Source organism: Passer domesticus, chromosome 14, assembly GCF_036417665.1.
Source record: "Passer domesticus isolate bPasDom1 chromosome 14, bPasDom1.hap1, whole genome shotgun sequence".
In the NCBI taxonomy this organism is placed as follows: Eukaryota; Metazoa; Chordata; class Aves; order Passeriformes; family Passeridae; genus Passer; species Passer domesticus.
The window spans coordinates 9,882,601-9,898,298 of NC_087487.1; the positions used below are offsets into that span (position 1 = coordinate 9,882,601).

Here is a 15,698-nt window from a genome sequence, read left to right on the forward strand (position 1 = left end):
TGACTCCTGATATTTTCAAAAACTACAAAAATTAATAACCTGTTATAGGGAACAGATAACTTACTATATAACCATCTCCACAGCAACAAAGCTAAAAACAACATGAGAATCTCTTTGTTTCTATTAATAGGCTCAAGTTATTCTTCTAATAGTTCTCCTTATTGCCATTGCAAATTTCTTTATTGGGACAGTCATTCCTACCAACACTGAAAAGAAGGCAAGAGGCTTTTTTAATTACCAAGGTAAGCAACCTCGCTATCATAAAATTATATCTGCATTCTTTTGAATTAATAGTAGGCTAAGGATTCCACCAAAAAACGTCACAAGATCAGAATCTTCTGCCCAAGTTTAAGTGAGCTTGCACACAAAGGGAATGGATTCAATCTCTAATTTTGAGTCTGTCTCTGCTGCTGCAGCTGACAGCACAGTAAGATGCAGCTTGAGTCATTTATACATCAGTAGAGCACAGGCAAACTTTAACACACAGCTAAGAGCAAGTGCTGCAGTGACACTTCTGTCACTTCAGCATGGATCTGCAGCTCTGAGATGCAGACAAGCACATCCTTCTGGGGAGCAGACTAAGGAAATCAAATTCACTTTGTTTGTGGTGTGAGACAGATTCAGACCCAGTTGTCCAGATGTGAAAGACTGGCTTACTCACCTCCTTCATTAAGTAACTTTGGAATCAAATTCTGTTGCTGTATTTCATTCTCACTATATTTGCAGCATCAATATTTGCAGAAAACTTTGGACCAGATTTCAGAAGCGGAGAAGGATTTTTTTCGGTGTTTGCCATATTTTTTCCAGCTGCCACTGGCATTCTTGCAGGAGCCAATATCTCAGGAGATCTGAAAGTATGTATTTCATAAACTTCATAATGTTAGTCATAGGTTGGAAAAATAACAAGAAAACTAATCATGAATCAACACTCTATTCAGTTTTAAATCATGTCTTAATTTAGGAAGCAAAGCTCTCTCTTTTAAGTACCTGCTTTATTATTTAAAAACATCAATTCACAAATTCTCTCGTAATGCATTATGGGTATTTACAGAAATTACTGTAGCTAGATTTGGGTTGCTATATAATTTAAAAACATGTTTCAATAACCTGTAATAATATATCATTAATGGTCCATTAGCAGCAGGTACTATAAGAGAAATTACATGTGTATCTCTTGCAGCTCATCTTTTGTAAACATCAGTCCAAAAATCATACCTGGAAAGCTCATGTTTGTGCTCACAAGAATCAGTGAGGATCAGCTTTTTGTATTCAGGGACATAGCAAGGGCAGAGCAAACAGAGCATTTAAAGAAAGCAAGTATGTCCCAGTCCCAAGTCAGTATTGCTGCTCAAAGGAAAAGCTGCAAGCTTGCAGCTGTGACCAAAAATGGAGTCTGAAGAGAAAGGAAAAGGAGGTCCAAGGGTGCCCACTTGTCTTGCTGTGGCCAATCTGTCAGTTCCCCACTCTCCTCTTGCAGTTTACCAGTTAGAGGAGATGGAATTTCTAGTATTTAAACATACAGATAAATTAGAGACAGGAATTTAGTTTGGAGTGCTCTCTAGTTTTTATGACAAAAACACTCAAAACACCAACCAAATTAAATAAAGAAAAAAAAAGTCACCAACAACACATGGCTCACAGCTTGATAACCCCAGCATGTCAAATGAAGTTATTTGGCCTTATCCTATAAATCCATTGCCTTGCAGACCTTAAAGGATTCAACCAAAGGTCTTCTATTTCTGTACTGGCACAGCAGTCACAAGTCCACCAGATCCTACCACCCCTGAGAGACAATTCCCTTTCCCTTCCTCATCCTGAGCTGCATGCCTCAGCTCCTTTGTTTTCAGAGGACTGCTTTTCAAGCCAAGCACAGAGAAAATACGTAGAAACTGAGCCACTGATAGCGTCAATGAGATCCCATTTTTAATTAAAAAAACAAAAACCATTGTACTTCTGCCCAGTGAGACTGCACCAGCCTCACACAATCTCCATCCTTTTATCAAACAAAAATAATTCTGTTGCCATACACGGTGCTCTGTCTGCATGGCAGACTCCCAAAGCAGCAGCACTTCTTTCATCAGCTGAGCAGACCTAGGGAAGCAGTTCTCCTGCTGGATCTCTGCAGTCATTTCAGCCTCACAATAAGTGGACTTCTGTAACCAAGTCCTCCTGGCAACAGATTCCCCACTGGGCATGTTTAGATGCATTAGACAAGGCTAATTGAATTAATCAGCCTCTCCAGAATCTGAAACACAAGCTAAGGAATGTTTGAAAAGTGTAAAATTTACCAATCAAACTTTCTTTAGAATTTGTTGCAAACACCTTTGTCCGTGCTGCTGCAGGCACTACATACACACAAGTCAAGTTGTGTCCTACTCATAGGGACAGCTTCCTAGTGACTTCCTACTCCCTTCAGTGGGGTTTAGCCCCTAAAGTGCTAACAGCATAGTAAATATGGATTTAAATTTTAAAAACATAAAACATAAAAGTTGTCAAGTTGTAAGAAGCTTTAACCTTAAGATGTAATGTTACACAGTTTAAGATTACCACAAGATTCCACAAACAATTACCTAAAACATGCACATCAGAACTGCATAAAGCCACCATGGTCTGAGTGCAAAGGCTCTTATGCAGCAGAAGTGACTCCACAATTATTTTCCAGCTCAATAAATCCTTACCTCCTTTAAAAATTCTATTAATTACTAATCCAGTTACGCAATTCATGTATGCTTCACAATAAATTCCAAATTTGTATTTTGGTTTTTTACCCTCCAACAAGCATAGTTAAAGAGTCTGTGACTTCAAATGCATTCAATAAATGTTTGATTTAAAAACACCATACTAAACCAACTTAAGGAGAAAATTCATAAAAAATTCTTCCTAGCATAAACAAACACACCCTAAATTATAAGGTTATCTAGCATTAAAAATCTCTTTAAAATGTACAGTGCAGATCTTTGGACTCTTACTTACAGTTGCATTATCAAAGCTGATGCTGTTGTGAGCCAGTGTGTAAGCATTATAACCCAGCCCCATTAAATTATTTAAATTAAGTCAATACAGTGAAAGAAAGTAGCTGTCTTGAAGACCCAACTAACAATTACTGGTTCAAAGCACAGTACTGTATTCTGTACAGGGTGACTACATCTATCTTACCAATTAACCAAAAATGGTCCCATCTTGTCATCCACAAAGGTCTGATGGTTCAGTAACTATTTACCCACTACATCATTAAACATTAAAATAAAGCCAATTGCAATGTAAAGAGAGTTTGGAGTTCAAGAAATGCAGACCTCAGGACACTTCTGTTGCTATAAATGTGAGCTCTGCTCCAGCAGAACATCCTTCCTATGGGCAGGCTAGGAGTGTTGCACCACAGGAGCTCTGCTGTGCTGGGACCAGAAATGTTGGCTCAGGTCAGAGTGATAGAAATCTGCTCTCTGGGGTATCTTCACACCACAGTGTGGCAGAACCCCCAGCATGCAAATGCAATCAGGCTGCAGCACACAGCTCACAGTGTTTCTGTGTCACTGCTTTGTTTAAGGACCCACAAACTGCCATACCCCAGGGAACAATGCTGGCCATTGTGATCACCACAATTGCTTACATTGCTGTTGCAATATGTGCAGGTAAGTACAGAACCTCTGCTTCACTTGTACAGTTAAGTTTGAAGCTTGGCATGCAAATGAATGATTAGTCTCACTGCTTTTTCAGCTCTCCTCTCCCTCAGCTAGCTCAAAACTAACTAAAAGCAAAGGAGAGCTCTCTCCAGCTGTCATTGCTACAGACAACACAGTCTGTGAGAAGGAATGCAGGGAAGCAAGTGCAGCTTCTAAAAACAAGCTCCATGTGCCTTCTCTGCCCCTTCACTCTTGGAGCCAGTCTTGAAGATGCAGAGCTTAATATCCAACATAAACAGAACAGATGATTGGGGATACAAGCATCATAAAGTCAGCCTAGGCCATAAGCAAAAAAAAGGTAACATAAATATCAATAGACACAGCAAGAATATAGGTAATTCCTCCTGTTTCAAGTTTTTCTCATCACGTTGGTATCAGTAGGACTATGACAATCTGAACAGCTGAGGATCTGGGTCTCTAAAGTAATTTGGTGCCCCTGTTACACAGAAAAAAGGGTATGCCTAGACATAAAGGCCTCACTGAACCTGTTTGCTCTGAATACTAGCACTTTTACAAGTGGTAACAGGAAGACAAAAGACTTCTGAGATAGCCAATTTACTGCTGATCTCCATCTGGGTCTCTAATCTTAGAAATATGCTAATTCTTATTAGTTAAGTAGCTGATTATTTTAAAAGTAAAAGAAGCAAATATTTGCTTATAGACACTGTGAGAAACTCAGTCACAGGACATGAAAGTAAATCCCTGCCCAACATGAAATTTCTTGTTGGGATGAATCTAAGGCAGCAGTTGTACAAGAAGTGTGCAGTTAGGAGTCAAAGTGCAGTGAGAATATTCTTTCAACAAGGAAGCAAAATAACAATATATAATTTTTTCCACAGCCTCCTGTGTTGTAAGAGATGCTACTGGGAACGTCAATGATACAATTGTACCTGGAATGAGCTGCAATGGATCATCTGCCTGTGGCCTAGGCTATGATTTTTCAAGATGTGCAAGTCAGCCATGTGATTATGGGCTGATGAATAATTTTCAGGTTTTAGTGAGATAATATATACTATCATATAAGCATATATTAGCATAATAAGCAACACATGTACATAAGTACAAACATACAAAACTGTTATTAGCCTACAACTATAACAGGACAACCACTTTTATCTAAAAATACAACCTATAGGAATGATGAGAGACAAAAATCCCCTGCATTGCACTTTTATCTTCACACTGTCCATCACTAGCCTTCCTAACACTCTGGTAATGCCTTCATCTCCTCTTTTAGCAAATCCCAAGTACCATGCAGCAGTATATATTGTAACATCTTCAAACTGAAAGCCCAGACTTAACAGAGACCTTAGGAACTCCTGTTAGATGAGGAATTCACCTCACTGCTCTTGACACATGGATGTGATTGTACCTCAGGGGTGCTGTGGTCACAGTTAAAGGGTTGTGTCACAGTAAAAACCAGAGTTCTGATTTCTTTTTAAAAAGTATCCAAAAATAGAGCAAAAAATCAAGTGAGAAGTAATGGAGTCTTTCTTCTAGGCCAGAGAATGTCTGCCATTTTTATTCTTCAAAATAAAGCTTAGGCTAAGAATCAAAGTAAAGCAGCTCTGCAGCCTGACAACCACAGGTCCCAGATCTCTGTTCAGCCCCTGTGCTTCATGGCCAGCGAGAGGAATTCACCACCCACCTGCACATGCTTTTCAACGAGTCATTTGTAGCTTTTAAAGTCACTTGCTTTTTTCCCAGCTGGCTCTGCTAAATGACAAGGCTGGGTAACCACCTTGAAAGGGATATGCTGTCCCTTTCATAGACTACTTTCCATTCCTTCCTTGATCATTTACCATCCTTACTCCCACCTCAGTTCAGCTGCCCACACTCAGGGCACCCCTCCAAATCAGTGACCTCCCTACAGCCAGACAAACTTTCACTTCTTGCATTTACCCCTGCCAGGCTAGAGCCATAAAATGGTATGACTACATCTGACAAACCTTCAGGATTCACCGGTTTCTCTCCTGAATTACTGCCCACACACCACCAATCACATCCATCCATCTTTTAGCTCCCTTGTCTGGTGCTCCTCGACAGCCCTTTCACTGCAATAGTGACCGAGGCCAGCCCAGGCTCCTGGGAGGGCTGAGGGAGCCCTGACAGTGACCATCATTTCTGTTTGCAGCACTGCAGTTACATCAGCACCAGCAGGCATTTTCTCTCATTTTTAGCCATATTAAATAATCAAGGGGAAAAAAACCCAAATAAAATAAAGTACCTCCAACCACATTTCACACATTGATGCTTTTCCATGCTATTTCCATTTTCTTGTCTGCTACAAGCTATTTACTCATCAAGTAGAGGCTGTTACTTACAGCAATCAGTTGGTAAATGCAGTGAGGAAATCTCAGAGTACTCATCTGCCCCAGCAGACAGCTGCATATTTGAATAAGAATTTGGCTTTGCCTCCATTGCTTTTAACTAAACCAGAAATAATAGTACAGTTTGTAGCAGATGAAATTTAGAACTGTGAAAAGTAGAGACACAGAGTACTTGAATGGGTTTGTCATTAGAAAGTGCATCCAAATGCAAGCCTATTCCTTTTAACCTTTGTTTTTTCCTAAAGGTGATGAGCATGGTGTCTGGCTTTGGTCCTCTCATCACAGCTGGCATCTTCTCAGCCACTCTGTCATCAGCTCTAGCATCTCTTGTCAGCGCACCCAAAGTTTTCCAGGTAAAATTCAACTATCCATTTCCTTATACTTGGCTTTACTTCAAATACAAAGTTGAACTCTGTGTGCCAAATGTAATGTATATTTAAGCAACACTGACACATGTGGCAGGAAGAGGCAGGGAAAACAATATGTAGAATGTTTTTCAGCAGAAAAAGACAAGTCTTATCATCATACAAGGGCGATACTGTTCGTTTGGTCAGAGCTCAGCTTTGCTGCAGGAGCAGGGGATACTCATGTGCCTGTCATAAATAGCTTCAAGGGTACTTTCAGGACCATTTGTCTTCTTACAAAAATCTACCCTGTAAGCACAGGAGCCGTCAGGTCCATAAGATTCAGCTGCTGTCAGGTGTGCTCTTAACAGGCTGTCCAGAAGCTGTCTGGGCAGTAGCAACGTGGACAGACTGGGAACAGAGGGCATGGGAGAGATAAGCTGTACAAATCACATCAAGCCACTGATTTATGCTTCAACTTCTCCCAATTTAGACTCTATTTAGCTATTTAATTACCTTTTTCTTTTAAAGCACCAAATAAGCATTAAATGCCTGTAATTCTATTTCCCATGATATAATAACATAGTAGCACATTGTCTTATCACCTTATTTAAATGTTCACATGCCAAGCAGTTGATGTACTTGAAGCACTAAGATTTAACTTTTGTTTAGCAAAAGCCTAGCAAGCTGCCACTCACAGACAGTGACTTCTGGTGCAAGAAAGTGCTGCTTAATAGAGTTATGTGCTGATTTTCTTACCAGGCTCTTTGCAAGGACAACGTCTACAAAGGGCTAGAATTCTTTGCCAAAGGATACGGAAAAAACAACGAGCCTATCAGGGGATATGTCCTCACTTTTGTGATCGCCATGGCCTTCATTTTGATTGGTTTGTATAATGTTGCACAGCTGCTATAGTGTCATGTTCTGAAATTACACAATCTCATACTATAATACAATTAGTAGCTGCAGTTTGGAACATTTCCAGTCGGGTAAGCTCTGACATAAGCGTACTCCAAGTCCTGGTAGCAGTTCCACTATTCCTAATGAAGGCAAAAAGAAAGCAGCAGGGATTTCAGTGGCTTGCCACCACCACCACAGGCTCATTCTCCAAGATGCAGAGTAGCTGCAATTCCTGCTCACTCTGCTGGAAGAGGGCAGTGCTTAGAACTCTATCAGATATGGCAAAGTCACAATCTTTGAAAATGGTTTTCCAGTTTATATTGCACATAGCTCAGAGGTAATTCTGAGATACTTAGGAAGCCTGTTCTTCCCAAGCCTTTCCCACAGCCAGCTCCAGAGCAAATCCCAGTTTACCAGGACTGGTGAAAGAAAATACCAGCTACCACATTTAGGGGTGCAGGGATTGTTATCAGTTTTTCCAAGATTTGAAATTCAAACTGTCTTATACTAAGTAAATAGGATGTCTAGTAGAGAATTCAGATTCCCACTAAGTTGTAACTACAAATATTTTTTAAAATGCATCCATCCTGTCAATTACATATTTAAAATTCTGAACTTTACATCAGATCATTAAGAGACAGTATGCTGAATCCCAATATCAAGTATAACACTGCATAGTACATAATATTACTAAAGTCAGGATTAGCAGACATAATTCATATGAATGAAGGTAGATCAAGGTGGCCTTAAATTAGCAAGACAGGAAAATACCAAGCTCTCCCTCGATGATAACTGCAGACAATGTTCAGATTTAATGCATCATTAGGAAACAGCTAGCCAACAGTCCAGGAAACTGGTGCCTCTGTCTGACTTGTGTATGTGTCTTGCAGCTGAACTGAATACCATTGCTCCCATCATCTCCAATTTCTTCCTGGCTTCATATGCTTTGATTAATTTCTCCTGCTTTCATGCCTCATATGCAAAATCTCCAGGTGAGTCTGCATTCAGTGATTTAAATATAGAGCTTTATAGTCTGATCTCTGGAAGGTTTAAACTGTATGTCAGAGAAAATTGCAGCATGTATAAAGTATCTAAGTTATGTGATCTGATGTCTTATTGAATATTATATTTTACTTATCTCCAAAAGATCAAAATAATGGCTCTAAGTCCTTACAATGCCTACAGTTGTACAGGATGAGAAAGGCTTTAGTGCATCCCACTGGAGAAAAAAAATTATCCTCAGAGTTGTATTTTTTTCCCCTCACTATTAAAAAAAAACGTGGGTAAAAGCTTATGCCAACTCTGGCCAATGAAGTAAGCCAAGTATAGTGGGGAGTCACACTCCCTTCTCCAAACGTACAGCAAAATGTACAGGGAGATTCCTAAGCACAGCAACAGTGCTACAAGTGATGCTGCCTGGAGGGGAACATGCAGAGCAAGAGCAGGTCCATCAAACAGCACCAGCACAGCTCTGCAGTGCCTGGAAGCAGAGTTGTAAAGCACAATTGTGAAGCACAATGAGGTCCTGTTCAGGGGTAACTTGAGATCCTCCCTCTACATTTGCAGCAAATGAACATTCTGGCTGTCAGACTTGTGCACTGCCACAGCAGAATGATTCTCACCATCTCATGAATGAAGGGGTGACACCTTCAGGAATGAAGTCAATCAGCTGGTTTGGCACACAGGAAAGACAATTTCCTGCTTTATGAATTAATTATTCCACTCAAAGAGCAAGGAATACATTTCTGACTTCCAGTGTGAAGAAACTGCAGTAATGACATAAATGCCTGCATCAACTTCCTTCCTATAGATCTGCACAGTGCCATTTGTTTAGAGGGCAGAAAAGATGAGCACTTCTGCTAATTACCTGCACAGCTGAACAAATGCAGATCTGCTCCATGCGGCCTTGGCGCTGAGTGACAATTACCTCTACAGATTTCATCTGCATACATCTGACTCTGCTCTGCCACTACTTAACATTTCAGACAGAGCTGCAGCCATTCTTCTTTTCTCATTTCCTCCAGTTAATTTCTGCCAATTCACAATGATAGATTATAATAATTGCAAGGCTGCAGGACAGAAAATTTCTTCCCAGCAGGTCCTTCCCATTCCCTCATTATAAAGATGATCCAGGATAGGGTTGCTCAGCCTCTTGTATTTTCTGTGTATCTTCTGTGTTTTTTCCCTCTCCAAAGTCTGCTCTGTAGAACACCTGGCAGAGACCTGCAAACCATGAAGGCTCAGTGTTTGCCTCATCATTTTAATTGGTAGCAGGGGATGGAATCAGTACTGCAGCTGAAAAGCAGCAGGAATAATATCTTTTTAAATTCAATTGCAGATGATTTTATTTTTCTGCCACAAGGCCAAGCAATTTCCAAGTTTAAGACAGGTGCACTTACAGTATTGGGATAAACACTCCTCTCAGCAAGTGCTTAGCTACCAGTAATAAGTTCTGTGTATATGCATCAAAAGTACACAGTCGTCAATTACCTGAAGTTACAGGTAATCTCCTTCTGGTCTTCTGAAAAATTCTGAACCAATAAATTTTAATTTTGCCAAAGTACATATAAACAGAATAGCTACTTTGACAGAGCCTGAAACAAACTGTACATTGGATTTTATCCACAAAATAATGGATCACCATTTTATCAATATATTTTATGCTCTTCCATTGTCCTCAATTCTCTTTAAACAGGTTGGAGACCTGCATTCAGATATTATAACATGTGGGTGTCACTTTTTGGAGCCCTGCTGTGCTGCGGGGTGATGTTTGTCATCAACTGGTGGGCAGCTCTCATCACTTATGCCATTGAGCTCTTCCTATATATTTATGTAACATACAAGAAGCCAGGTAAGGCCAAACCCCACTATTATTACAGGTATATGTTGTGCTGCTAGACTGGATTTTAAAGGAATTAATTCTGCTAACAGAATTGGAATTTTTCTCTGCTATCTTTATTTAGAGGCAAGTCTGAAGCATCCCATTAAACTCCACTTTATATAATACAGATTAAGTTGATAGTCTGGTGACTGCCTGTTTAACAAGCAGCTCAAGTGTGGTTCAGGGTTTTCTGTAAACATTCCAGCAGACTGGCTTATTCCCACCACATATTTATGACATTTGGGCTTTTACTTGAGTGGCACTCAAAATTTTTTCCACCCACGCACAAAGCCTTACCTGAATTTTGCAGTGCTCCTAAGCTGACTCATGCAGGGCTCTCACTCAAAATGTAAACCTGCTGCCCATTATACAACAAAAATGCAAGCTGAATTACTTATGAACTGATCATCCTCCATAACCTCCCTACAATTCCTACATAAATCAAGACAGATGGGCCCACTTTACTGCTGGAAAAAACCACTTAGTAGCTCAGCAAATCACATGAGCTGTCCTCAAAAACCTGTGTGCTGTACAAGCCAGACAGTCTGGCTATTCATATCCAGGACAAAACTAACCAAGGTCCAGATTCAGGTGCTAACCACCTGAATTACTTCTGCAGCAGAAAACATAAAGCAAAACCAACAAATAAAAGAGGCACAGTTCCCAGCAACAGATGTACTTTTATTGGAGTTAACTTGGGACAGCAACACCTGGTCTGAGACTCTGTTATTTTTTCTGTTGCTGTTGTCTGTCCTGCCTATCTGAGCTCTCTCACACCCACTGGGATGGTCTGTGCTTCTCTTTCTCTCCCTGTAAATTTATCATCAGCTGCAGGAAAGCACACCTATCTCCAGTCAGCTGTCAAAAACATTTCAGGATTTCTACCCTTTCCTTGGATATTGCCAGGGTCCCTAATGCAAAGTAGCACTTAAAGCTTGGTTAAATTCACTGAAGCTGTTGTACAAAAGCCCTCTGTCTACTGCTAAGAGTGACTTTTGTTCAGCAGTAATTTACCAACAACTTCAGGGCTCAGAAAAAACTAACATTCCTAAGAAAAGGTGACTTTACACAAACCTCCACTTAATACAAACTTCCACTTAATATTGGCTTTGTATCTTGACATAATAGGACTTGATTTGCATTCATGTAGATCTCAAAGCATAGCAAGACATTTCTTACATGTCTGCACTGACCAAACAGCTGCACAATAATGAGAAAATATGTATATGCCAAAATGGGGTTTGGAGACTAATTTTTGGCCTTTACAGTAGAACAGAGCAAACTGGCACCAGCAATGTTCCTTCCTACTGGTTTCATTTGCACCTCCTGAAATTCCACACCACATACATGACTCAGGGCTGTCCATTTTCTCATGGGAGAAGGACCCAAAGTTAATGTAACATAAAAGAAAATAGTTTTAAGCAGGGGAAGAACATTCCCAATATTTAAATAAAGAATGAAACTATTTACTTTCCTGGGGTTTTCTGCATCACACAAGCAAAACCAATTTCTTCTATTATGAAGCACAAAGAACAACAGACCTGTATCTATGAAGTACAGAAGTATATACTCTGCTCTTCATAGAGAACACCACTGCTCATTTTTGCAACAATGTAAGGAAAAGCCTGTGGTTTAATGTGCATTATTTATCTTTATTATATGCAGAGGTAAACTGGGGCTCCTCCACACAGGCTCTGTACTTTGTTAACGCCTTAGACAGTGCTCTGGCCTTAACGACAGTGGAAGAACACGTCAAAAACTTCAGGTAAGATCTCTAGTGAACAGTAGAACGGCTTGTCCTGAATCTGGACATCAGCCAGTTATACACAACCTCTTTTTCCCCCAACAGACCCCAGTGCCTGGCATTAACAGGAGCTCCTATGGTCAGGCCTGCTCTGCTGGACATCACCCACGCCTTCACCAAGAACAACGGGCTGTGCATCTGCTGTGAAGTGTACACGGTAAGGGAACTGCCCCCTGCACACCCTGCACACCCCGCGCCGGGGGGGCTGCAGGTCTCTGTCACACACTCCACTCTCACCCAGCACACGGTGCTCCCACTGGTGCTGTGCACACCACCAAAGAGATCTGCACTGAGAATTAATTTCATCATAATTCTTGACACGAAAGCCATCGGCTGATACAAAGTCTGCTGGTAAATGCCTCACTGAGATGCTTTTCAAAGTTCACAGTAGGTGAACTAAAAAATGGTTTGGAGGGGAAAAAAAAACCCAAAACATTACAAGGAAAGAGTTTAGGCTTAGAAAACAGAAAACCCCCAAACCACACAAAATGCAAAATTTGAAGGGTTATTGTGTGAGAGTCAAATTACCCAGGTTCTATTTTCAGCTTTGTTACCGATTTGCAGAGTTGGGGTTTGGCAAGTAATTCAGTTCTCTTTGCAGTGGTTCCTCCAAAACTGTTACAATGCTAATTTTGAGGATAAACATGCTCTTCTGAGATCTAAAGAGAGGAGCAAAATGTATTTCTAGATACAAATATACAGCAAATTATGTATCTTAGAGGACGAAAATCTAGTCTCTCATCAGAACAGAACAAAAATAGATAGGTTTGTATGTAGGGAGAAAATGTATTTTAAATATTACAGTGCCCTTTTAATTTTGAGAGAGGAAAAAAAAAAAAAACCAAACCAGCTCATGGCACTAAATGGGGCTGCAGAATCTAGATAATAGAGTCAGGCCAGCCAAGATAATGTATTCCTCTACAGCAGCAAAGGAATAATTCATTTGATGCTGCCACATTGCAGAAGCAGAGTAAGGAAGATTCACATGAGATTCTTCCCAAATCAAATTAATCTATAAAGAATGAATGATCCTAATTCTTCCCTACTAAAATTATTGTTAGATTTCCCACTGAATTCACTAAGTGTAGAGCCAAATCACAACAAGATCCTGAGACTACGCAGATAAAAGTGTGACAAAATGAGACTTTATGAATTGCAAAATTGTGGTAAAAAGCATATGATAAAATTCACAATCACGTTGAAGAGCAGCCTGCAATAAATATCACAACAAATGCAGCAAGACTATTCAGCCATAGATGTAACACCCAGCACATTCTGCCTCAAAACTGACATGCTGTTAGCGATGCATAGAGTTTGGAAACAGCATGCCAGAGAGAACATCTTCCATTCTTTCCTTCCAAAAGGCAGCAAGAAACTTTCCAGGAACATGGTGATACATAGCTCAGAAATGGACAAAATAAAGACCACAACAGAGCATAAAGATGATTTCAAGATTACTTGTCTCTGAGGTTATGGCTGCATGTTGGCTTGAACAGTCTGAGCTCCCAGTAAAAGGGACTATTTCTGCTTTTACTCCCTGCCTTCATGTAAGATACTTTTTCAGGGTTAGTCCCCGGTCTGCAGATTCACTGGACTCCTTGTACAACTGCACAAACAAAGGAGGAGCATGGGAGGACATAGACAGGCACCTGGGAGAGGGGTGGGTCTGGCCCCTCGGCCAGCAGAAACATATTGTGCAAGCCAGTTACAAAACCACCTTCAGGGGCTTTCCTTTGAGAGACAGGGAAGAAGGGCAAAACTTGTTTGCTTCCCTCCTTACTCACAATGAAACTTCAAGCTTATTGTTCAAGTTATCATTCCCAGCTCTTCATACATCCAGGATCAAATCATTCTTAAGTTACATTGATGTCTTGGGACTTGGATATGCACATGGATTTTTTTCTCATTAAATTACCAGAGGACCACTGAAAGAAAACTGGCAACAAAGGCATTTGCATCTTTAAGTGCATTGCATCAACTCTTTTCTCTTGTCAGTAGACAGGAACTTAACCATGTACATTTACATCTCCTGAGACTCTTTTACATAGTCAAGCCAGGGAGGGACTTTATTCACTCTGAGATGCTTTATCATACCTTAGATGTTTTTTTTAAGATGTTACAATCCATAGTACTCCTTCCTTCTGTCAGAATCACTGCATTTAAGTAGCATTAACAGCCTCAGCCCTCTCAAACAGAATGTGAATAATGTTTGCAGCACAGATATTTTCAAAGGGCTGAATCTCTGTGGACCCTTTTTGGAAAGGTATTTTTCTGACTCTCTCCATTTGCTCCCACAGCAGACTAGGTAACTCCTTCAAAATCACTGTGTGATGTACAACACAAAGCCTTCATAATAATATTTTTTTGTATCATACAGGGACCACGCAAGCTGTGTGTTAAGGAGATGAACAGTGGCATGGAAAAAAAGCAAGCCTGGCTCACAAAGAACAAAAGAAAAGCCTTTTATGCAGCAGTGGCAGCTGACAGCTTCAGAGATGGAGTCAAAAGTCTACTTCAAGTAAGCTTTTTGTTTACAGAACACACAGGAGAATGTACATCAAAGCATCCCTTTATGTGAGACATTACTATTCACTTGTGAAGAAGCTCTACATATATATGGGTAATGTAATAGACAGAAAGGGGGTACATGTATATTATATTACAGTGTATTTCATAAAGATCTAGTTCTGGGCTATGGAATTATGAGACCAGGCATACTGTTTCTGTCCTAAATGAATGAGACACTATTATGAAAAAAGAGAAGCATCTACAGGGCAACATATCAATGTCTATGCAGCTGACACTTGATACACTTCAAATCAATTCTATTGTTTGGTATTACACAGCATATTAAATATCTGAGAATGTTTTGGCAATAAATGACAACTGAAAATGTGTAATATACGTTTTCTGCAAATAGCAAGAAGGTCATTTAAATAAAAGTCTGCAATATTTTTCTATTACTCTAAGAACGCAGGAGATCATTTCCAACAGTCCATTTAAAATGGCATAATGAAGGCACAGAGACACTGTTTTCATTTTTCTCATCTCCCTTCCTCTCTCACATATATGAATATTTAAACATATAGGTACTGAGGCAAAATATACAGAAAATTCATCTCGTTTTCACAAAATACACTGCTGAAAAAACATCAGTGCCAACTGAGACAGTAGGGAGCCAACTGAAATACTCTGGGTAAGTCACCCACTGGTGTCCCAGGGCTCTTTGTACACTTGCTGAATGGACAGTACAATTGAGCGAGATGAAATGCTATTAATAAAGATCCCTTTGTTCTGTAAAAGCCTCACAAAGACACTTCATCTTGGGCTTATACATTGACTCAGTAGGAGATCTTTCTGATGTTTTTGAGAACTGCTACAGTCTGATGATCTCTTCCTTTCCATTACTATATAAGCACTATTGACTAAGTCAACTACTGGACCCCAAATAATTCTCTTCCAGCAAACAAAAGGATAACCATATCATCATTACTGCAACCTAAAGACATCAGCAACAATTGCTGATTTCAACATAAACAGTGATACTCAAAAAACCCACCAAGGTTCCAAGAGTTTTTACCTATTTTCTGTTTGCTAGTAGTAAAACGTTGGCAAGTGCAAAAACTTTACAAGATGGTGTTTTGTGTGTCTCCACCTAAATTTTCCCAATACACTGAATATTTAGATTTCTATAAACACTAGGTTAGCTGAATCTAGATCTGACTTCCCTTGCTTGTCCAGGTTTTAGCATCAAGAATT

At 39.9% G+C, this 15,698-nt stretch overlaps 1 protein-coding gene and 1 long non-coding RNA gene across 15 annotated transcripts in view; one reads left to right on the plus strand and one right to left on the minus strand.

Moving 5' to 3' along the window:
• Positions 1-15,698, minus strand: part of LOC135280558 (uncharacterized) — a 57,207-nt gene that overhangs the window by 21,045 nt on the left and 20,464 nt on the right. For 8 of the 11 annotated variants that reach the window (XR_010347440.1, XR_010347444.1, XR_010347438.1 and 5 more), the window contains one exon: positions 662-848. This is a non-coding gene — a long non-coding RNA (uncharacterized LOC135280558). Of the gene's footprint in view, positions 1-661; positions 871-12,467; positions 12,599-15,698 lie in introns of all 11 variants that reach the window. The other 3 variants (XR_010347446.1, XR_010347442.1, XR_010347445.1) reach the window with 2 other exon arrangements.
• SLC12A1 (solute carrier family 12 member 1) overlaps positions 1-15,698 on the plus strand; it is a 44,849-nt gene that overhangs the window by 14,110 nt on the left and 15,041 nt on the right. For all 4 annotated transcript variants that reach the window (XM_064388580.1, XM_064388582.1, XM_064388583.1 and 1 more), the window contains 11 exons: positions 131-242; positions 727-854; positions 3,545-3,629; positions 4,520-4,671; positions 6,256-6,363; positions 7,117-7,240; positions 8,145-8,246; positions 9,950-10,105; positions 11,801-11,900; positions 11,985-12,096; positions 14,317-14,457. In XM_064388580.1, coding sequence (XP_064244650.1) covers positions 131-242; positions 727-854; positions 3,545-3,629; positions 4,520-4,671; positions 6,256-6,363; positions 7,117-7,240; positions 8,145-8,246; positions 9,950-10,105; positions 11,801-11,900; positions 11,985-12,096; positions 14,317-14,457 — 1,320 coding nt within the window. The remainder of the gene's footprint in view (positions 1-130; positions 243-726; positions 855-3,544; positions 3,630-4,519; positions 4,672-6,255; positions 6,364-7,116; positions 7,241-8,144; positions 8,247-9,949; positions 10,106-11,800; positions 11,901-11,984; positions 12,097-14,316; positions 14,458-15,698) is intronic.